We start from the raw sequence: 22,801 nt of genomic DNA, 5'->3' as shown, positions 1-22,801 counted from the left end.
CCTTAGACAATGGATGATTTTATGTATACAGAAGGCGCAATTATACTGTAATGAATAGGGCGCAAGTGCTATCTTGACAGGTAGCAACTTTTGCCATCGCGATTCATCATCCCGTGCGTATCATAGGAGGGATGCGCCGTCGTCTACATAGTTAGTTAGTTCCTAGAACCAGTCATTGCCTAAATTGTTCTCCACATTCCTATCAACATGTTAAAACCAGCTTTACCTGATGTCGTATACTGGGCACAGAAGACCAAGTAAAGAAGCGGTAATCGCGAAACTGTGGTTGTCACGAACCCACAGAGCCCTTCAAGCCAGTGAGAGAAAGCCGGGACGAGACGAGAGTAGGGCGGGGGAGCGAGGGGAGAGCAGGCCCAACAGTTGGCTACGTTATAAGACAGGACGGGACCCTGCAGCCTACAAGTAAGCCGTTTCTGGCTGTCTCATTGGTTATTTGCAGCGTCCATTTCTGGCTCTCGGATTCTGGCTAGTTATGTTAACGCCGGCGCTGTGAGTACTTGCTCGCGACGGGCGTCAGCTGCTAAGCCACATGAGCTGTGGCTCCACAACACCACCACTAAACATGTAAGTAGGAAACCCCGCGAAACCCATTACGCCTTTTACAGTAAAATGTTTGTAGACAATCGTCTTAGGTTGTAGTAGGTCACTTCGAGCGCTGAGAAACCGTGAGAGGATTGTATGATTGCACTTCGTAATGTTTTTAACGACTCTCTTATCGCGTGGGGAGTGGTGAAGACTCTGTGTACTTGGTAGCTTCGTTCTTGATGTGCGGCATGTGACACATTTTGAAGAGTTTATGTTATTGTTTTAAGTTGATGGTAAGAATCGGTTGATTCGACCCCTACACAATAACCTCCTGTAAAAACTTCCGGAGAAGGCAAGCCCGGCTTTTATTGCTCTTCGGTTTTCGCGCGCCGTTTCAGAACGCGGTCCATTTCGGTCCAGTCAACGTCCCGCGCTTCCAGTAAGATGTTGAGCATCTCGCGCTGGTCCCCGAAGTCTTTTTCGCTTACCAGCTCGGAATCACAGGCACGGGCGAATGCGGCCACGCTGAAGCTCTCATGGAAATCACCGCCATGACTGGCCAGCTTGCACCAGAGCTAGCGCCGCGGAGCAGTCAAGAGCTCCCAAACCATGATTGACGAACTCCATCTGGTCCTTGCCGTCGATGACATCGTACGCGCGATGCTGTATGGCGACTTCGATCAGCTCCAGTTGTCCCTTTTTGACCTCCTCATCCCTTTCAACCTTCCTCCTCCCGTCATACCAAGCACTGGACACGTACTCGAAAGCACTCCAAAGGCCGTCTTTTGAATCTGCTGAATACGTTTCTCGTGAGATCATTGCTTCAAGCACTTCAGGCAGCTGGCGGTGTATAGGCCAGTACGTGCTCCAACCGATTTCAGCTCTGGCGCGAAGGTGCTGAACGACGCCGTGGTGTTCTTGGTACGCAGCCAGGTAAAATGAGGTGACTTTTCCAAACCTGAACTCCTTTCCCCCACACTCGCTGCATTCCAGAGAGATGTCTACGTCTGTGCCCTTGCTGAGGAGGAAGCTCACAACGTTAAGGAAACCTGAATAGGCGGCCAAGTGCAGCAGAGTGCCCGACGCTTGATGCGACTGCTGTTGCATTTCCTCACCAACCCATGAGGGAGGGAGGAGCAGTTCTGCCTCGAACGACTCTCGGGTCGGATGGACTATGCATGCCTTGCACTCACGAAGTCACGGAGCGACGTTGGACTGCTTACATACGAAAAAGTGCGTGACGGAAATGCCCATAAGGGCAAGATCCACCGGGATGGGCGCCAAGGCCAGCCCGACTACTTACGTGGGGCGGAGCTGCCATCCCTTTGACCCCAAATGCGTATTTTAGCGCCGTTTTTGACGCCCCATCACAGTACCCAACGGAGGCAAGTTTGAGCAAATCAGATGCTACGTAGACTCCCTTTGCTTATGTAATCAAGGTGTGAAGTTTAGAGTGATTTAGGGGGGTTCTGGGCTAGTGGGAAATTTTCCTGCCGGACGAAAGTGGGTGGCGGACGCTGTCAACGCAACGGACTGTAAGGGGTCCAGTCGTCTGCCGCTGCCAAGTTGTCTCTTGTACTCATGAGAATGATGTACGCCACTTGATCAATCAGATGGTTTTCAGGATTCAAGCATTGCTCAGGTAGGAAAAGCTTTCTCTGGGAACCGTGGTTACGAGTTTTTGAGGCCAGTCGCCAACCTTCTGACCCCTACTCAAGCATTACTTCATGTCAGGTGGAATGAGCAGTTTCCTTCGCTCATGTTCCTTAATGCACACAGAAGCGCGTGTTGCAAGCAGATCGGCCCCGCAATATATCGCCCTCCCTTGACCGCAGTAACCAGAGCATCGAGTTCAAAGGTATCCTTGGCGGTGCAAAGTAGTGGGCAGCTCGAGGTGCCATTGTTTCGCACTCGTCTTGCATAACTTGAAAATGTTATCCAAGGCCTTGTTCTTGTCGATTTCGTCCTCTTCGTGATCGGGGGAGTAGGCGCAGTAGTTGGGCAGCATCTCCATCGGCTTCAGCACTGTGCCAAGGTTGGTGCTATCAGCATATTGCTGATCTAAATCGGCGGCTGACATAGTGTGGGTGATTTCAAAGTCTGAAGGGACAAAATCTTGTGAGGTTGAGGGTTGCGTCAGACTTGGAAGAAGGCGGAGATGCCGCCACACAGCCAGTTTAAATGCAATGCTCTGACGGAGTGGTGTCGATGAAGTAGACAGGAGCAAAGGGCGAAGAGCTTTGACCAGCTCCTGCTTCAACGTCTTTGCCTGCCAACCCAGACGAGCAATCAACGCTGCGTTCTTTCGTGATCCCTCCCTCCGCAACTTCAAACCTCCTCTTCCACAACCAGCCTCAATCCCATGTCTGGCAAAAGTTTCAATTCGCCTGCCGCATATCGCATTGTCACATCTGCTCCCCATAACCAAGGATCTTCTTTCTTTTGTTTCTGCATCCTACGTGCCGGTGTATCACCAGATCCTTCTGATCCGTCAGCTGTACTACCTCGCGGGTAGCAGGAAACATCATTGCAAAACCAGGGCACTAACGTCAACAGCATCTTTGTTGACATATTGTGCTGACAGAGGAGAACAGCAAAGTGGGTAGGAGTGTTGGCCGCCGCCTGTTACTTTCTTTGTTGAGACGAAAACAGCATCTCGACGCCGTTTATTGCTGTCTCCCTTGCTGCTATTGTTCGGCTCTATTCAACGGAAGGAGCAATCATTCCTACGCGTCATACAGTACAATTCCTTCGAACAGTCGAATCTCTCTCCCTCGGGCTCGCTGTTGCCCGCATCCAGCCTTTTTCTCCCAATGAGCCCGATCACCATCCGGCTTCAGCACTTTCGTTTGTTGGCGTGCTTTGTTGAATTATCAAATTTAGAAGTTGATTCAACTCATTTCTCGGTTCGGTGACGCCAGACTGCTCTTCTCTTACGACTCGTTCAATCATCTTCTCGAGTACAAAGTTCATCGCAGCCGTTTCGTGTTTTCGACCGCAAACGCAATGAGCCCATCACGGATCCTCCTGCCGGAGTCGGCAACTCGGAAAGCTCAGAAGCCAGAAGACAAGAGCTTGCGATGTCTCCTTCGGGATCCTGGCAACGTAAGTTCTCATGAACCAAATAGCATGCGGAATTCGCTAACATATCCGCCCCACAGCAGGGTGCCACCGACGCAATCGAGAAGCCGAGGATGATGAAGGACCCTCAGGCGGACCGAAACGCGCGAGAACATCAGGACCATCCGCAGAGTATGAGGCTGCCGAACCTGCCATACTCGATTCAGAAATACGCCCACTTCCTAATGGGCTGCCGGTGCCGGTGTTGTCCAGCACGTCAAACACAGTGAAAGGCAACGCCGGCACATATCGCATCGAGGTGCTCCCTTTTATTGACGTAGAGTTTGCCGACCAGCGCACACCGATTGAGAGTTCAGGAGCAGAATTCCAGCGGCATGCGGCCATGTCATTATTCCTCAAGCGTCCGAGTTCTTTGGGTCGGTATCTCAGTCACCCGTTGCTGGCCGCCGAATTTTCATTTCGAAAATTTCGCAGAATCGCTAAGCGGTTTCCGAACTTCGACAAGTCAGCAACTCTGTTCTCCGTCGAGCTACTACGCCGCGGAGTCGTTGTCGGCAAAGGAATTGTTGGGGACGAACATGACTTCGGTTATGCCGTTGGGCGTATGCTTTCCATTACTGGGACGAGCTTGTCCTTCCGTCATGATGGCTTACAGTACCACATTTCATGCAAGCTTCAAGATGGGCGACCCGAGACCACGAACTACAAGCCCTTTGCTGCGACCAAAGACGCAGAGCTGCTGCCAGCTGACAATGTGCCTGCTACCACCGCGGGTTCTCAGGAAGGCATCAACTCGGACGGCACCGAGACCGTGCATGAAACCACTTCCTCCAATACCAACAATCACCCTCAAGAAGATCCGTCTGAGAACCAGCTGTCTCTGCCGAAACCCGATGTTCCCAACGATAACGCCGATCATCCAGATGACGCCTAATCGCCCAGGCCCCATTCGGAGACTTCAGTCCACTCGCCCCCGCCTTCAGAGGAGGAAGTGATTTCGGAACCTGTGGTCATCACGATCTCGGACGATGAAGAGGACAAGCCTGGCGATGAAGGGGACAAGCCTGCCGATGAAGAGGATCAGCCTGGTGATGAAGAGGACATGCCTTGCGAGGAAGAGAACAAGCCTGGCGACGACGAGGACAAGAGAGGCGAGACGGTATCCAAACTGATGAGATGCCGGGATGATGCGAAGAATTGGCCTTCTGCTTGCGAATTCTTCAACCATGACCCGTCCGTCATCTCCCACAAGCCTGAAGAGGGGGTTGCTATAACCGGCGCTAAGCAGACGCTTCTCCCCTTTCAAGCCACAGATGTCTACCTCATCCTTTTACTTGTCACCTGCAAGGAAAAAGACCTTCGCCGCTTCGGGGCCCTGCTTGCTCACGAGATGGGGTTGGGAAAGACACGGATATACCAAGCGGTTCAGCAAGTGCGTCTCAATGCGATCTCACTACTGGCTCATTGTAGGGCAAAGGAAACCGCGCACCTATATCGAACAAAAGACCATGCATGCCTACTAGAGCGCAGACCAGGGGACATTCCCTGCCCCTGTAACCGAAAGAGCCTCTCGTACAAGATCGCCACGACGGGCTGCGATGGCGGGGCCCTTGTGGTTGTGCCTGCCAATCTAGTGAGCGAAACAGAGGCAAAGGCTATGGACTTCTTCGAGCCATCTTTCAAGATGGTCTTTGGTGGTGAGGAGGTGACCTTCAACGGTATGGTCATCACTACATGGGAAAAGGAGAAGGCCAAATTCGACCTGAGCCCCGAGATGGAACTCGGCCTGGCTGAATGGGAAATCGACGAGGAAAAGGAGTACACCGACACGCGCCAAGTGCAGCCAACCGACTTCTGGGGAGACCCGACATCCTTCTCAAGCGCGCGGGGAACACCCTTACCGCCGTCCCGCCGGATCCAGTGGCAGGCCGCTTGCCAGCATCGCTCTTCATGGTCGTTTCAAGGACAATGACACAAACCAAGGCCAGATGGGAGAATCATTGGGCAAGAATTCTGACTGTTCACACCTACGACAACGAATGGCGCCCCGTCACAGTTAGAGGGAGCATGTGCTGGGGGCTCGTCGTCGCTGATGAAGTGCACGAGTACCGCAGCCTTGATAGCGGCCAAGCAGAGTCGCTCCTAGGAATAATCAGTCGGCAATCGAAGAAGCCTTGGGTCTTGTCTCTGAGTAGCACACCAGTACTTGATTCTATCAGCAACCTCGCCTTCCCCTTCGCACTCATGATGGGGTTACCAAGTCTGCAACAAGCTGAAAATTTCAGGCGCGATCTCAAGAGACTCGACACGCAGCTCACGTCTGGCAGCGAGGGAAACGCAGAGATTCCCCGGACCCTGCGAGGGTTTATCTTCCGGAGCAGCGCCTCATCCTTCCTTGGCAATCCTCTGATGGAGAAACCCGAGGGCAAGTACCGCAACGTACCATGCCCAATCGACCAACAGTACCACCCCAACCTGAGAGCCATGACGTTGAGGGCAAAGAGCGAGGCCATCCGCAGGGCCGAGGAGCGCACGCGCTCCAACCGAAACGTAAGCGAGGAGACGATCGCGAACTCATTCTTCAGCCGACCCTCAACCCGCGACTTAGCCCTCGCGCTGCAGTTTCCCGCCTATCCGGCTGCAATGAACGCGGCAAGCGAGCAGGGATACGCTATTCAAACGACGGTCGAAAGTTTCAAAGACAAGCTGGTCAAGGTGAAAACAGCAGAACCCCGACGGTACGGCTGCTCTTTGCCGCCCCAGATGAAGTGGTGCCTCGATCGGATTCTCAAGAAGTGCAGCCGGCTTCGAGAACTCGATAAGGCAGCAATGGCGGTATACTCGGACACCGAGGCTTATCCAGTGTCAGACCAACGCTCGAGCGGTTTTTCGGGCCCAAAGAACATGCTTATATTGACCGAGCTGCCGTTTGGTGCGACTGCCCTGAAGTATTATGTTGAGGAGTGTATGGATCCGACTAAGTTTCAGTCAACCATGATCAATGCGGACATGAGCAAAGAGGAACGTCAAGCGGCAATAGATTGGCTTGGCAGGTATCGTGAGAGCGACGGCACCTTCAATACGTACACCAAGATCCTCGTATCTACTTATGAGCTGTGCTCCACTGGGCTCGATGGGTTGAAAGTTGCCAATTGGGAAGTCCAGTATGCAGCAATACGGAATCACAACAAGCTCAAGCAAGCTGCGGCGCGAATCGATCGACTGGGTCAACAAATCATCCCTCATGTCTTGAGGTTTCAGAGTACTAATCACCCATTGGACGCACTCGTGGTTGGAGATTTGGACGAGAACAACAAGAAGTACGGCTCTAAAGGGTTTCTCAGCCAGATTACGAATTGGGAGTATTGGAATGATGGAAACGAGAGATTGTGTGTCTGATAAGTAGCTTGTGGATATATGCTCGAATGGAAATTTCTCACGGTGAGACCGTGATACTCGTTAGCAAATTGTGAGTGAGGAATCACCACGAGTGTCTGCAAACAAGCGTCGTCTTCACTTTGTCACCCTAGGCCTGTCTCCGCTGACAGTAGCGAAGGCGAGGTTCTGTTCCGTCCAAAGCAATCGATAACAGTTAGATAAACTCGATCTTTTGAGCCCGTAACTATATTCCCAGCGGAACCATACCGCAATGGACTGTGGTCGACGGGCCCGTCGACCTCTAAGCATCGATCACTTCGGCCCATCTTAGCGCAGTCCTCTTCTCTGCCCTTGCTACTCACAAATTACTGACGGCACCCCTTCACATAGAGAACACGGCCCATGTGTTCGCATCCCGTTGGTGTGGCTACGCTCTCGATCCGTTAAAGGGGGGTTGGTTGGATTCAGACATGACACAGGGTTGTGATGAACCCCCTACTCACGCAAACATCGCTTTCCAATGACCGTTCCATCTTGACCCGGTCATTAATCCTGTCAGTGAGGCAGGCAACACGGTGAGCGGCCTGGGAAGCTTTGTCATGTACAGTTTGAGACGCTGTTGTTCGATGAACCCGGATTGATAGACCCAAATCGATGACCCTCTTCGAAGCACATGTTGTGGAGGTGAGAACTCCTTCGTCAAAGACGTCGATTTCGTTGGGAGCACGGTCATGTGGCACGAACAAGGGGCGAAGACGTTGGCCGTCCAAGGACGAAAGAGAGTTAAAATACGTCCCCCAGGCGGAGTAAACTCTTCAAAAAAGTTGGCATCAAAAAAAAGGTTCAATTTTCACATAATCCGTGTCAGGACTTGGTGTTGTGTCTTCTTTTCTGGGCCAAAGCCCAACTTGGAAAGGATCACCGGCATCTCGACCATTTCCGCTCATTTCAACTTGTCGAAGGACCTGGGTCCTCGAAGTGGCCAGCTGAAAGACAAACTCAGGGGTACGGGCCACTCAAAGGAATATTGGTCAGAAGTGTGTACGGGGTTTGGTATCAGCATGGCAGGCTTCGACTATAGCGGGTCTGCTGGCTTGCCGACTGACTTGTTGAAGTGATCAGTGTCCGCATCAAATAGGGGTAAAGGGGAGTTTCATACGTAAATACCGCGAACCGGCCGTCCCAAGTTCCCAGCAAAATATTGTCAACACACCTACGGCGATCCAGAGTATTACAAGAACAAAGCCATGATTATGATTATGAATCCCAAAAAAGAAGCCCCAGGACGAGGGGCATATGATACCACGGGCGTCCCGAAGCCCCCGCCGCGTCCAAAGCCGCGATAAAAGATGACGAGGTTCGTTGTGTCCAAGACCTTATATTTTACTCCAGTCTAACCTCGCTCAGTATGATCCCACGTTCGGAAGCAAAAGACGCCTGGCGTGTCAGGCATGGATTCGGGCGTGAGAAGAGAAAGTTTCATTCGACATCTTGATCCCAGTTCTTACATGGCGAGGAAAGGCGCTGATCCATTCACACAACCCCTTTTAATCTAGAATGGCGTAATTACTACTCCAATTTCTGTCTATGGTATTCACAATCTGGCTAATACTTCGGCTTGTGAGATGAATAGTAAATGTACAGTAATGGGTTTTGGAAAAGTCGCAGAGCAGTGTGGACCAAGCTTGTGAATCGAGATCGATGCTGCTTAGTGAGCATACCATCAGCAAATGCCATCAGTACAGCATGAGAGCTCAAAATCACGAGGGTAAACCACAAAGATTCGAAAACCCGGCTGTCATCACTTTAGTGCGTCGCGAGTGTTCGTTTCTGCTGCGGAGCCCTCTTCTGAAGAAGGACTGCCATCGCACATCGCGCAATATGCTCCTACAATCTGTCGGTTTCACAATTGCCATTCGGTCATTTTTTCGCGCATTCTTTGATTGCATTTAGTCTGTAGGCCGGACCGCCACGGCAAGTGACAAGTCAATGAACGCCCTGGCTGTGGAAACACAACGCGTCGTACTCAAAGTCGCGACCGACTTCTATGACCTCTGGGCACAGGGTCATTCCTGAAGTGTCCCCATGATCTCACGCTGCAAACATGCCGCGTGTCAGGGGACGACTCCAATGGGTCGTCATCGCCGACTGGGAACGTCCACTTACCTCTGCATTTCGAAACATCGTGTCAGAAATGGCGTCCATCCGGCTGGCAGCATGATGACCGGTGCTGGCAATGGTCGTGCGAACGCAGCGTGACTGCATATGCGGCATCTCCGAGCTGCGTGCCATATTGAGCAGGTAGAGGCCATCGGCCAGTCCAAATTTCTCGTTCCAAATGGCTCCGTTCCATTGGTCATGAGCTTCTGAAGTCCTCAGTTGCAGCCATTGGGGTCGTTTGTTGGATACGGATTTGCGCGACCTCGCGAAGCGTGCTTCACCAATCATCAAACCCTGCAGGCAGGCCTCATCGACGAGTCGTCAACAGCAGTCTTTCAACAAAGTTGGGAGGATCCGAAGGGGACCATTGCAATCTCGCCACAGCTCAATCCCGGCCTACCAGACCGCGGCCCGGGGCATCGATACGGATGTGCGGACAACGTAAAGGATCCAACATCGATACCATGTTTGCTCTGCCATCCACGACATGTCGTTGAAGACTCGGAGCTGGCTGGCCAATCGCGGGGCTCCCATGCAGGGTCCGCTCCCAGGGGCTCACCGGCCAATCCGCGCCTCGAGCGGGCCATCGCCAGGAACTTTGTGGGTGTGTGGAGACGACGACAAGGACACGTGGATAGCCCGCCTCCCGCCCAATCTGGACGCTTGGCTGGGTCCAGGGAGGTGTGCAGCGCAATCCAGCACTGCTTCGCCCAGCGCCCGGGGAAGATAGTACTGCGTGTCCACATCCTGCGAGATCCAGGCCCGTCTCCACACTGCAGAGTACAGGCGTGGTACCTGGACCGCCGCGAACACGACGACCAGACGGACAGGGGACGCGCCAGCGCGGAAAGGAAGTGACCAAAGTGCCTCGCACCCGCTCACATCGCGTGCCACCAGCTGCATATCGTGCTGCGTGCAAGCTAGACAACCAATGCAGGACGCTGCATGCCAAAACACGGATAGTGGTCTCGATCGCTAGTTAGTGGGTCTGCCAACACCGGCTGGAAACGCGCTTAGGAGAATACCTGGCTTCGGATGGACACACCTCGAGTCGGGTACCGGTGGCAGCGCTTGCGAACAAGCGCCGTCTCACGCATGCGACCTCAGACGAGGGCGACGACGCGAAACAGCTCTGGCGTAGTCCTTCCTTACAGGCAAACAGGGTCAAGCTGGAGCTCATTCGTGTTCGCAAGCTCACAATCCCGGGGTTCTGACTGGCTTCCTCGGCAGCAAACTCCATCAGAACGATGGCCTGTCGCGAGTGCAAGCTGAGACTGCAGCATTCTGCAAACCGAACACGCGCGGTTCCTTTCGCCGACACCGACCAGGCCCCGTCCAGTGAACCCATGAAACCGCCAACTCAACGATCGAGCCCACTACCTTCCCATTTCGTTTATTTCCGCCATAGCCCGAACCGGTATTACCTACATCGGCTTCCAGGCTGGCGATACTTTAGTCAATACCGGTTCAGGCCGGCGATTCTGTCGCCTTCTTCGGGACGGGTCCCGCCGCCTTGCGGTTCTAAAGTCTACGCCGTTGATCACGTCATGCTACGCCTTGAGCTCACGGCTTCCATCGGACCCATTCCGATCAACTTCACAGCAGAAGATACCGTAATCCGGAACTTGGGAGAACGCTGTCAAAGACGAAGAGATTCCAAAGTACTGAAGACTTGTCCCTTGAAAGGTAAGTCCGGCCTATTCCCTGCTTCCTCCGCCTACTACCACGGTGCCGATACAGGGCACCGTGAGGCTCTCAATCTCGGGGAAAATTTCCCACAGTCCTTCCGCCATGAACGCGACTTCCTCTGCTCCCGCAATCCGCCCTTGCCCCGTGATGACATTCCCAAGCGCGAGCTTACGAAGCCGTGGACGTCCGAGTCGAGGACGACCCGCGGCCCTCCAGCCTCCGTCGGCAAGCATGCGCTGAAACCCATCGCCAGCGTCTCCAGCGACGGCCGCCCGTAGCAAACCCCCCGCAGCAGCCCTTCTGACGTCTCGAGCACGTCGTCTCCCACGTCCAGCTGAAGATGTTGCAGGCAGTCCATGTTTTGTATGAGAGACATGACGGCCCGGGTATCCCATTGTTCCCCATCAGGAGCGGTGCCGTTTGCATTCGTGATCTTGAGCGTCTTCAGATGGACGAGATCTCTCAAGCTTTGAGCCAGGATCCGGGCACACGTGTGGCGAGACCAACTGACGTCCATGTGAAGACATGTAAGACTGGACATACGGCCGACTTCTTCGATCGCAACTGCATCAGCCGGCCTGATCTCCAGACGTTCCAGACAAGCAAAGTACGGCATGTCGTTGACCTCGTTGTGTATCCTTGCTGCTCGAATTCGTTGTCCCAGGACGATGTCTTTCAGCACCACCTCTCGCAGGTTCCGTGAGTGTGCCAGCGCTTGCAACACAGCTTTCGATGGCAGGCCTTCGCCTTGCCGGTTTTTTGCAAACATGAGATTGGCATGTTGAAGCGTTGGGATCCCTCGCACTGGGCTAGGAGTGTCGCCGATGCCCCCGCCCCCATCGCTGTCTGCCTCCATGTTGCTGTCTTTTGCCGACTGGATTATGAACAAATGCCACGCCGACCTCGAGCTCGTCGACAGCCATAACAAGACACCTCTTGCAACCGCTTGTGAGGCTGGCCAGTTCAGGCTAGCTCGCAAGCTTCTCTCCCTCGGCGCCAACCCGCACGCAGCTTCACCAGGAACGACGCTCGCCCACTTCGCGCTGCAAACCTGCGGCGACATGGGCACGAGACCCCTCGCCCGTGACGAGGGCACGCCGGAGACGTACTCCCGCTACATTGTCGGCTAGGAGCTTGACATGGACGCGATTGCAGATCTGATTGGCGACTTCCTCCACAAGGGTATCGGCGTGGATGCCACCGACGCTTCGGGAAAAACTCCTTTGCATGTCGCAGCTGCATGCGGCATTACATGCGCCGTAGATGTTCTTCTTCGGAACGGCGCTACCGCTGATGCGCGAGACGCAGACGGCCTCTGCCTATCGACCTCGCCAAGAGGCACCATCCCCTCCTTGCCGCCAGCGGATGGTCGGCGAATGCCGGGCAGGGACCGATGGCTACCACAAGCAGTGGGGCTCTTGGCTTGGTGTTGCCCGCGTACCGGGCTCTTCTCGACGCGACCTTGTTAGGTACCGCGTTCAACGTTGGCGACGTTTGGTACACGGACAATGCCGACCGAACGGCTTTCGAGCTCAGTCATCTGAAGACGCCCGCGAAGGACTGCAAGCTGTTGATCCAGCAGTGGGTCGTCTCTGGCGAGGAGAACCCTGTTCTGCACCATCTGGCCGGTCCAAGTCACCGCCCGGACCTTCGGCTGAGCCTTCCTGTCAGCGCGATCTCCGCCGTCCTCTGGTCTGCCCGCGGGCGGCCCAGGGTGATACTCAAGTTGAGAAGTTACGACTATCACAACTCTGCCCTCCGCAAGGAGGTCATCCGGGTGGAGTTTCGGGACAATGTGCACAAGTCTCAATTCTTGCATTATATGTTGCCGCTAGTAACAACGATGATGGAGAAGTCCCCGTAAGATACCACTGTGTGTCCCATCGAACGAGATGCTAACTGCTTCCTAGGGGATGGATCTGGCGTGTGTGGGTTGAAGACATGGCGTGAGGGATGATGTTTGCCAGGTGTGGATTTTACTTGCTCTGAACTTGCTCTGAACTTGCTTTGAAAGAACGGTATGGCGAACATTCGGGATTACTGTGTCGGGGACTAGCTCTGGCCCCTGGGTCGACAGGCGAGTCAAGGAAACGGTCTCGTGTTTAGAAGATTGTGCGTACGACATGTGGATATGGTCGTTTGGTATCACAGCATCATGTTTGATGCGAGGGAATATGTAGGGCATCACACAACCCACCATTATCGACAAATACCAGAGGAACTTAGATTATGTCACAATTGTGCCCGACTGCGTAGTGAAGAGGGTGTGACTCCTGGTTTCCAGCCGGTCTATGGTTTGGCAGGGCTAATGGCCGCGGGCAATTTGAGATTGAGTGCTTTGGTTTCGCAGCAGCCTCTTGCAGCCTGAGAGGTTAGCCACCCAGAATATTGCGTGCTTTGTTCCTTCAGTGTTCCCGTTTTCGTTGTTTTCGGCGGGGTCAGCTTTAGTCCGGGCCGGCATTCTTCCGTTCATTCGCAGTGTTGTCCTTCGGACCCTCTCTTTCTTTTTTAGTCTATCTTTTTTTCCGACTGCCTCCACTTTTGTTTTTTCGGCACTGGTCTCCCCCGCTCATCGTCGCCTCCCTCCACTTCCGACCCACGCCGCCGTAGACCGCCCATCAAACTTTCGGCCACCGAAAGGCCCCATCTCCAGGCAAGTCAATTTCTATGCCCCTCGTCAAACCTCTCGTACTGACCCAAACCACAGTCGCGATGTCCGGAGAGAACAGCAATGTCGCTGCCGACGATACCGACGCCTAGGACGCGTCCGTCTGCCCCGTCAACTTTGCCGAGCTGGACTACCATCTGTAAGGGGCTGGCCCCTAGGCTTGTTCAACGTAGAGGTGCCGTCGATTGACTATTCTAAGCTGAAGAAGGAGGAAAGGACTTTACAGGGATAGGCGCCTAGCAGCAGTGATGCAGACCGGGGCTAGGCGGTGTGCTACAGCAGAATAGTGGATCCGGCGGAGCCGGATCTCGGTAGCTGCTCCGGCAAAGCCGGAGATCTCGGCCGGGCTCTAGCCCGTTACATTACCTCCCCGCTCCCCTCCGGCGGCGCGTCCGTGGCGCTAGAGCTGGGTCTCCGTCGTGCTTCATCGCAGGGCCGTAACGTTGTTCGTAAGCCTCCATCGCTTCCGTCCCCTGGAGCGTCTCGATAGGCTCCCAGGTTCTCTCTGCGTATCCTTCCCACTTAACCAGCACTTCACGGCGTCTCCCACGCCCTCGACGCTTCCAGGCGGCGGCGTCGATACTCTCTACATTCCAGGTCTCCTCGCCTTCGTCATCTATAATTGGGGGCGGCTGCTCGTCGTCTAGCGTTTGCCCAGGTAAAGGGTCGTTACCTGCACGCTTCAGGGTATCCACGTGGAAGCGTGGGTATATAGCCGTTGGCACGTTAAGCTCTACCACGTATGGTGAGATAACCTTCGTAACGGTATACTTATGGTGCAACCAATCCAGTTTCTTGCATGGCCTAGGAGACCTGTAGTGGCCCATGTGAAGCCAGACTTTGTCGCCTGCTTCTAGTCTCTCCGTAGGCTGGCGCTTCCTGTTAGCCAGCTCCTCATAGCGTTGCTGCGTTGAGGCAAGGGTCGACCGTGCCATATCCATCACGTCCTGGAGCCTTGTTACCAACTTGCGTGCCAGGTCCTCGCGACGGCCCCCATGGTCTTCTGGGTCTGCCTCTTGAACCCGGACAGGCTCTGGGTGGTATCCGTGTTCTAAGAAGAAGCTGCTCATGCCTATAGCGCTGCTATCGCGGCTGCAGAGCGCTAGTTGAGCTGCTGGGAGGTTATTCGCCCAATCCTTCTGCGAGTAGGTAATGTAATTGCGTAGGTAGGCCTGGATCTCTTGGTTCATCCTTTCTGGGCCGCCATCAGTCTGTGGGTGATAGGCAGTACTGAGCCGCTGTTCTATTCCTAAAAGCTTGCAGAATTGCCGCCAGAAGCGGCTCGTCCAGTTGCTTCCTCTGTCGCTCACGATTGAAGTAGGGACGCCGTGGAAGCGGAAGTGGCAGCTCAGGAATCGTTCAGCGCAGGCTTCAGCTTCCATACTTTCCATAGCTTCAAGGGTTACGCCTTTTCCTAGCCGGTCGATAATTACCCAAAGGTATCGCTCACCCTTATCCGTAAGGGGAAGGTCGGTAATGAAATCCATAGCGAGGTCGCTTCGTATACGCTGCGGTATTGGTAGAGGTTTCAGAAGTCCTTTTCGATGCTCTCTCCAGATGTGGCTTCGCCCGCAGCCATCGCAATTGCGGCAGAAGCGTCGTACTAGCTGTGACTGGCCAGGCCAGTAGAAGCGCCTACTGACTAACGCGAGGGTATTATCTCTACCAGGGTGGCCACTAAGTACTGAGTCGTGGCTGCTTTGAACGATACGAGTACGTAGTGTGTTCGCCTCGCTATCTAGGTCTTCGCTACCTGGTACCCAGATCCGGTCTCTGAATAGTAGTCGGTTGCCATTATCGATCTCACACTCAGCAATCTGGACCTTTAGCTTGAGGCTAGGAGGGAAGCTTCTTTCTCGTTGTTTCACAGCATTATATGCCTGCTGGTAGACTTGGTCTTGCCCTTGGGTCTGGTCCCAGAGTTGCTGTAGTTCCTTATCGTCGGTGAACACAAGCACTGATGGGGCTGCCTCTACGCGTCGTGTACGCGTTGAGGTAAGGGCTACTTCGGGAAGAAGCTGGAGAATCCGGCCTTGTTCGCGCTCGTCCTCTAGAGACGTAGGTACGTCTTGTTCGCGTCTAGAGAGTGCGTCTGGCACTACTGCTTCACTTCCTGGCCGGTACTGTATCTCGAAGTTGTACTGAGACAGCTCCTCTGCCCATCGGCTTTGTCGTTCTGTGAGCCTCTGCTTTGTCATGAAGTACTTCAGGTTCTTATGATCAGATAGAACCTTGAACTTATTGACGCTCTGCAGTTCCGCTCTCCATGCTCGTAGGCAGCTAATAATAGCTAGCATCTCCTTATCGTGGATTGGGTAGTTGAACTGGGCGGCATTCAGCCGCTGCGAGTGGTATGCTACTGCGTGACGTCTCCCATGCTCATCTTCTTGTGACAGTACTCCTCCAAGGGCGAAGCCTGAGCAGTCAGCCTCAACGTAGGTTGTACGCTCAGGGTCTAGTTGATGTAGGATAGGCTTGGCTGCAAAGATCCTCTTAAGCTCCTGGAATGCTACTTCCTGCTCTTTACCCCAGTGGAATAGGACGCCCTTCTTTGTAAGAGATATAAGGGGTCCAGCAATCTCTGAGTATGCTGGGATGAAGATCCGATAGTAGTTTGCAAACCCTAGGAAGCTTCTAACTCCCTTAACCGTCTTTGGCGCAGCCCATTCCTTGATTGCCTTCAGCTTCTCAGGATCGCAGGAGATGCCTACTCCTGCGGTGATAATGAACCCTAGGTACTTGACTGTCTTCACAGAGAACGCACACTTATGAGGGTCTAGCCGGAGCCCTGCAAGAGCAAGCTTCCGTAGTACTAGCTTAACCTTTGCTTCGTGGTCTTGCCGTGAGCCGTTTGAGTAGATCAGTACGTCGTCCATATATGCCGTAGCGAAATCGTCTAGGTACTCTCGAAGCACTCCGTTGATATATCGTTGAAATGTAGCGGGGGCTCCTGTAAGCCCAAAGGGTACAACTAGCCATTCGAATAGCCCATATCTTGTCCTGAAGGCCGTCTTATGCTCCTCTCCTTCAGCAATTCGTATCTTATGGAACGCTGCAACCACATCCAGTTTCGTGAACCACTTAGCAGCACTAACAGTGCGTAGTGTCTCTTGGATTAAGGGGAGAGGGTATCGGTCGCGCTTAGTGAGTTCATTAAGGGCGCGGTAGTCAACACAAAAGCGTATCCCTCCCCCTGGTTTACGTACGAACAGTACTGGTGCTGATGCCTCTGAGCTGCTGGCGCGGATAAAGCCTTTATCCAGTAGGTCTCGTAGGGTCTTACGGAGGACGAGGAGTTCTTCTCGTGACATGCTATAGAGCGGCCCCCATGGTAGTACAGTCTCATTACCACTACTATCCTGTTTGATAGGGATCTTATGGTCGACCCCAGGACGATGTGGTGGAAGGTTGGCGGCTTCGTCAGGTTGGAACAGCTTGTGGAACTCAGCTAGTATAGCTGGCGGAAGGAGGGCCTTTAGATCTGCCTTCTCAGTCTTCTTCGTAAGGGCCTTCTGTATATCTGCTAGGCTGATGGCTCGGACTTCGTATCCTGCAGTTCGTTTGGTGTCTCGTTGTGCTCTCCTATAGAGTGCAGTGAAAGGAGCTCCTGGAAGGAGACGCGCGGCTCTGATCTCCCTTACTCGATCTGGTTCTTCTTCGCCTTTTAAGCGTAGGTCTACGCCACCCCTCCTATGCCGTATCCGTTGTGCAGCGGCATCGTATAGAATACGGTTCCTCTCCATCCAAGGCTTCCCTAGGAACAGGTCGTCACCAAGGCTACGTACGGTATATGCAAAGATCTTCTCATCATAACCACACAGCTCTAGGTTGAAGACAACTACACCTGTTGCTTTTGTAGCGCCTGTAGCGTCGCTAAAGCTGCCTAGCAGCCGCTCAGAGCGGTCTACTACCGGTAGGCGGAGCTTACGGGCGAGGTCGTGGTCGATAAGGGAGTATAGATCGCACCCAGTGTCTACTAGGGCGTCTGCTTGAGTGCCCTTGTGTATGCGGGTAGTGATCACTGCTGATTTGCTGCTCATGTGATGCTTGAACTGCTTCCATTCTGTAATGTCACTAGGCTTGGCCTCTAACGCCCGACTTCGCGTTAGAGTTACTCTTTTCCCGAGCTCTCTTCAGCTTCAGAGCTTCCTAGCTCCTCTATAGCATTACTATCGCTGCTCTCCTCTCGCCTCTTAGCTTTCTCAACCTTCTTGACCTTCTTAGGCCCTGAACGTCTTGGCTTAGGGCACCGTGTAGCAATATGGCCGATCTTATTGCAGTTATAGCATTTACGGTTATCTTTCTGGGGCCTTATGTTGTCTTCTGATGAGGAAGAGTCGCTGCGGTAGCGCTGTGACTTTGCGGCTCTTCTGGGCTCCTTAGTCCGGCTGACTCCAGCCATGAGGGTGTCCCCATCGGCATCTCGGTATCGTCGTCGTTCGTGACGTTCCTGGTAGGTCCTACTATCTAGCCCTGACCCTATTATCATAAGGACCCGGGCGTATTCTGGGTAGGTTTTCGGGGGATCGATTACACTAATTAGACGGTCCCGCAGAGTGGAGTTCAGGGCTCCTTTCAGATAGTTGATTCTGACTGCGTCTGCCCAGTGTCCTCCTCCACCTTCTGCTAACTCCTTCTCAAACTTTGGGAGGAATGTAGCAAAGCTTTCGTTTTCCTTCTGTCGGATAGTACGTAGCCTATCCAGTGCCCTGGCTTCTGCATTGGGATCTCCATAGCGAGTCTCAAGGTATTGCATAAACTGATCGGAGGATTCCGCTCCATCTGCTCCGCCTTGAGCGTAGTAGGGTGACGCCATGGTTTGAGCTGTGCCTTCCAGCCTTGCGTAGATGTATGCGAATATATCGGCATCACAGTCGAAAGCTTCCCTATCTCTTCGTATCTTTCCCTTCATCTCTAGGAACCAACGTTGGAAATCTTTACGTATGCCGCTAAACTTTGGTGGGTTTGGTATTTGATGTTTCCTCCGCCCTCTAGCTGCCATCGTTATACCGTCGCTCGTTGCCTGTATAGTTGTATCGGCTGTGGACGGGGTCGTTACGCTGCTCGCAAGCGGCGTAGGGGTTGCTCTATCCGTTGACATAAGCCCATTCAGAGCTGTCAAGAGCTGCGTCATCTGGGCCGTCTGCTGGGCCATCTGGTCCTGAAGAGGACGGACGCTTGCGTTGACCGCTTCGTTGATCCGGCGATCAATCTCAGCATTCATCGCGTCGTTTACGCTACCCTCTGGCGGATCCATCGTGCCGCTCTCGTGAGGTTCCATATAGCGTCTTCTCGTTGCGCTACCCTCTAGCGAATCGTCGTGTCGCTCTCGTGAGGTTCCGTATAGCGTCTTCTCGTTTGCACTACCCTCTAGCGAATCGTCATATCGCTCTCGTGAGGTTTCGTATAGCGTCTTTTGTTGTCGAGCTTAGAATATGTAAGGGGCTGGCCCCTAGGCTTGTTCAACGTAGAGGTGCCGTCGATTGACTATTCTAAGCTGAAGAAGGAGGAAAGGACTTTACAGGGATAGGCGCCTAGCAGCAGTGATGCAGACCGGGGCTAGGCGGTGTGCTACAGCAGAATAGTGGATCCGGCGGAGCCGGATCTCGGTAGCTGCTCCGGCAAAGCCGGAGATCTCGGCCGGGCTCTAGCCCGTTACATTAACCGTTTATATCGTGGTCATATGCGCGCCGTCGAATGTCTAGGGCAGCCATGGAGATTGTCGATTTGACATGTGATGCTGCGTTTGCGGAGTGTTTTGCTTCTACATCTCAGAAGCCATGAAACGGTATCAAGCAGAGCAGTTCCATTCCCTGCTATATTCGCCCTTAGAGAGCGTAATCCAGCCTTCGCCTACAGAACAACTAGTATAGTTCATCAGAGGTAAGACATGAACCTGCATTTCCTCATAACTCTATTAATATCGGCTTTACAAGAGGTACGTAGCACCTCTATAATCAACACTGGAAGGTATGGGTTTAGTCCTTTTCCAATATGCGCATTAGTGATTCATAACCGACAGAATACATACTGTTGTCTAGGTTGATTTCGTCCCACTTATGGCCTGTATGAGTTCAGGTGTTGGCGTCATCCACTAGCTGCCTTATGTGTAAGTAGCTCGCTAGAAACTTCTTCTGGCGAAAGGCGGTCTTGCTAATAATGACTCCCACGCAGAGGTAGCTTGTCTGATTGACACTATACTGCTAACTAGGTGTTGTACCCTTTTGATTAGGGTATACCTTATTACAGGACATGAAGTAGTAGTGTGTGTTGTGCCGCAGAGCGTCGACGACCTTCTCAGCCTCTGCGCTTGAATCGCGGGATAGAATTCCATCCTTGTCGTAACTAACGCGGCCTGCTATTGTTAAGTGGGGTGGTGTACGGACTGTGATAGTATTGTCGAGTTTCGGCACCACAAGGCTAGCTACAGCGACGCAAGATGAGAGAAAAGATAAAAGAGTCGTATACTTCTCAACGTCTCAAAGGGAATGGGGAGTAGAGGAGGGGAAGAAAATAAATAAAACAAAAACAGATTGACAGAAAAGAGTGAACGTGGAACAGAAGGATAGGAACGATTGCGAGTCACCGGGTTTTGTAGGCTTACCTACTAGTTGCTAGTTGTTGACCATCTGAGGAACTCCTGATGCTTATACTGATCAGTTAGTCTAAACAGTAGTTCAGCCGTCGGCGATTGTGCAATAGATACGTGAGAAGCTGAAATTAGATTCTAAATCGGCGCAGACGACAATACAATAGGACGCTCCTGGTGTAGCCATGTTCCTCGACCTGTCAACGGAGCTAAGAACAGTATTATAACAAGCAAACGATAAAGAAGCTGGGGGTAGCTACAAGCGGTCGAATTCGAAGTCTGTAATGTTTGAGTACTTCTGTAGCTTTTCAAAAGACTTTAGTGGCTAGTGCTACGAGCTATGCACAAGGGTAACAGTTGACCGGACCACTCGAGCCTCAGGCGGCTACAACAAGACATTTCCTTCCCTCTTCTAACTTTTCCTTTGCATTTTGCCGCCTGGAGGCGCACCTTTTCAACTGCCGTATAGCTCTGACGGGTAAATATAATGACAGGAGATTCATAAGCAATTGCCCTTGATATGTTACTACCTACTCGGTTTCAACCACAGCGTAATTTTCCGGCTTCTCTCGTTATTCCTCCCTATGCCGCCCGCCTACCTCGACGCCTGCTATCCTTCTTTCCTCTCCACTTCTTCACTGGTATGTAATCACTTTAACGCTGCTAAGGATCTTATCACTCGATATTACATATCTTTTCATCTTTTTCGCACGTCCCCTCTTATATCAGATGATCTGGTGTATGCTTGGTGTCTTCGACCTTGAGGTTCTGGTCTTTCTTATTGGAATTGGATTGACTGCAGAGCAAACGACGCTCCTGGCACGGCCCAGAGGACGTAAGCCCTCCTTGACAGTTCACAGCATGATTCTTGTGCCGCCCCTAGAGCTCAGATTGCGTCTAGCCATCTCGATCATATGTTACAGTTAGCTAATTCAACAGTACCTAACGGTTTACTAACAGAAGCCGAGGGACAACATGTAGTAAATAGTATCATCATGTCGTCGTGAGATTACTAAACTCGTTCTGAACATTTCAGAGCCTGAAAGGGTTACAGTGATCAGTGTTGTGGTCGGCGGGAGTAGGGTCTAGATTTTCGACCACTAAGAGCCGGCTGCCGTCAGCGTTGGAACATCAGGCCCTATTCTGCACCAGCCGACCCCTCTAGCCGAAGCAGCCAGGAAGCACCTTAGGCCGGCCGGGCGGGTTCGATAGGCTAATTAATTCTTCACTTAACCGGAAACCTATATATTTTTGTATTATCTATTGTTTATATCCGGGTATTTTTAGTATTAGGAAACCTCCGTCTGGATGTTCAGATATAAAGAATTAGGTTGTGACGGGGGTCTCTTTAGTAACGTGGTTCTCCTGGCCTCCTGTCACTAATCAGCCCGCTCCTGGCACTGCTAAAAGCAATCTACAACCTACCACAAGCATGAGAGAGCTTTATAAGATTATGCGTGTCTCTAATACTATCCTCTGCCTCGAAAAATACCCGTTAGCTCATTGCCGGTAACGTGTATAAACATTACGGGTTATGGGACACGGATCTGGACCGGCATTCTCTAGGCGGCCTCAGCGCTGAGACCACTACGCTTTATCGCCGTGGTCAAGGTCAATACCTTACCTATGCAGAGCTACCGTTCGCGCCGGGTGAGCGGGTTGAACTTACCTTGATGCTACTGTGCGAGTGGAACGGCCCTACCGTCAGGCTGTTGACGCCCCCAAACCGTGCGGAGCCGGTCCCTCAGGCTCATATTCGAAGTCTACGCGAAGGCTGCCTGCGGTCAGGCGTGTGCCTCGGCCAACGCGGAAAGAAAAGTGTCGGGAAGGGAGCCCCCAGTGATCACTGGTCGAGTAAAACGAACGCGATAGGTCCATCCGCCCTTTATCTGTACTATACACATTTCTCTACGTGCTCTTATTTCTGTTGCGCGGGACACTTTCGTCGCCTCACGAATAGCTAACGAGAGCCCGCTTCCAAGCTCTTCGACCGGACACAGCTACTAAGTGATTTTATTGCGCCCGGTCTCCCCTGTGCTTATTGCTGGCCTGTTGCTGAAACATCCGCTTCTAGGTAAGCCATACGCTATGGTTTCTCGAACCGCTGTCTCCGACTGGTTGTCTTTCGAATCGAGATGTGGTCTCCCGCCCATCTAGGCTGGGCCGTCAGGCTGTCCAACATCCTTATCCTTCTCGCTCTCTCCTAGGGCATCGTGGCTTAGGATTTCGGCCTCAAACTTGACAAACCTGCTCGAGACAAAGCGCACCACATCATTTACTCCTCCAAGCTCACCTTCACTCAAGATACCGCAACGCTCTTCAATAATAACCACCTCTATGGGCTTGCTCGTTAAGCCTATAGCTAGATGTAGACGAAGTTCGATGCTGACGATATGAGGCCACAGGACCACCCCGCGATGATAGCCGTCATGGCCGTCGAGAAGGACGTCTTCATCTCATCTAGTTTGAAGGCAAACAGCCCTTCTGTGTATAGCTACGGGACTTCGGCATGCTAAACCAAGAGTTGTTGCGGCCCTTGACCAGTGCTAAGCCAGACCACAGAGTCAAAGGAAGGTCCTAGTCAACAAGCAACATCAAACCAAGGCCGGCTGCGCAGAGATTTTGCCGTCCAGCATGTACGGTCATCCTCCTTCCGCTGCCAGGCCCCTCGCGCCAGTTGTCCGATTCCT

The 22,801-nt window shown here is 52.8% G+C and overlaps 6 protein-coding genes across 6 annotated transcripts; 4 read left to right on the top strand and 2 right to left on the bottom strand.

Annotated features, from left to right (window-relative positions):
* Positions 1-106: 106 nt before the first annotated feature.
* Positions 107-1,653, bottom strand: CGGC5_v017213 (uncharacterized protein; the record flags this gene model as incomplete). The annotated part of the gene is made up of 3 exons (XM_066153830.1): positions 107-143; positions 227-307; positions 1,094-1,653. 3 exons carry the CDS (start codon positions 1,651-1,653, stop codon positions 107-109), a joined length of 678 nt encoding a protein of 225 aa, XP_066006983.1.
* Positions 1,654-3,552: 1,899 nt separating this feature from the next.
* On the top strand, positions 3,553-5,599 carry CGGC5_v017212 (uncharacterized protein; the record flags this gene model as incomplete). The annotated part of the gene is made up of 4 exons (XM_066153829.1): positions 3,553-3,651; positions 3,708-3,798; positions 3,894-4,488; positions 4,570-5,599. The coding sequence occupies 4 exons, from the start codon at positions 3,553-3,555 to the stop codon at positions 5,597-5,599; spliced, it is 1,815 nt and encodes a 604-aa protein (XP_066006982.1).
* Positions 5,600-5,694: 95 nt separating this feature from the next.
* CGGC5_v017211 (uncharacterized protein) lies at positions 5,695-7,026 on the top strand (the record flags this gene model as incomplete). The annotated part of the gene is made up of 1 exon (XM_032027328.2): positions 5,695-7,026. One exon carries the CDS (start codon positions 5,695-5,697, stop codon positions 7,024-7,026), a length of 1,332 nt encoding a protein of 443 aa, XP_031876327.2.
* A 3,686-nt stretch (positions 7,027-10,712) lies between these two features.
* Positions 10,713-11,132, top strand: CGGC5_v017210 (uncharacterized protein; the record flags this gene model as incomplete). The annotated part of the gene is made up of 1 exon (XM_066153828.1): positions 10,713-11,132. The coding sequence occupies one exon, from the start codon at positions 10,713-10,715 to the stop codon at positions 11,130-11,132; it is 420 nt and encodes a 139-aa protein (XP_066006864.1).
* A 546-nt stretch (positions 11,133-11,678) lies between these two features.
* CGGC5_v017209 (uncharacterized protein) lies at positions 11,679-12,804 on the top strand (the record flags this gene model as incomplete). Its single annotated transcript, XM_066153827.1, has 3 exons — positions 11,679-11,959; positions 12,163-12,714; positions 12,765-12,804. The coding sequence occupies 3 exons, from the start codon at positions 11,679-11,681 to the stop codon at positions 12,802-12,804; spliced, it is 873 nt and encodes a 290-aa protein (XP_066006940.1).
* A 1,080-nt stretch (positions 12,805-13,884) lies between these two features.
* CGGC5_v017208 (Transposon Tf2-6 polyprotein) lies at positions 13,885-18,779 on the bottom strand (the record flags this gene model as incomplete). Its single annotated transcript, XM_066153826.1, has 3 exons — positions 13,885-16,662; positions 16,729-17,596; positions 17,638-18,779. The coding sequence occupies 3 exons, from the start codon at positions 18,777-18,779 to the stop codon at positions 13,885-13,887; spliced, it is 4,788 nt and encodes a 1,595-aa protein (XP_066006941.1).
* Positions 18,780-22,801: the final 4,022 nt, after the last annotated feature.

This window comes from Colletotrichum fructicola (assembly GCF_000319635.2).
Source record: "Colletotrichum fructicola Nara gc5 chromosome Unknown KSG_Nara_v1_contig11, whole genome shotgun sequence".
Taxonomy (NCBI): domain Eukaryota; kingdom Fungi; phylum Ascomycota; class Sordariomycetes; order Glomerellales; family Glomerellaceae; genus Colletotrichum; species Colletotrichum fructicola.
The sequence above is the reverse complement of the archived record's forward strand: the minus strand, read 5'-3'. Positions and strand labels throughout refer to the sequence as shown.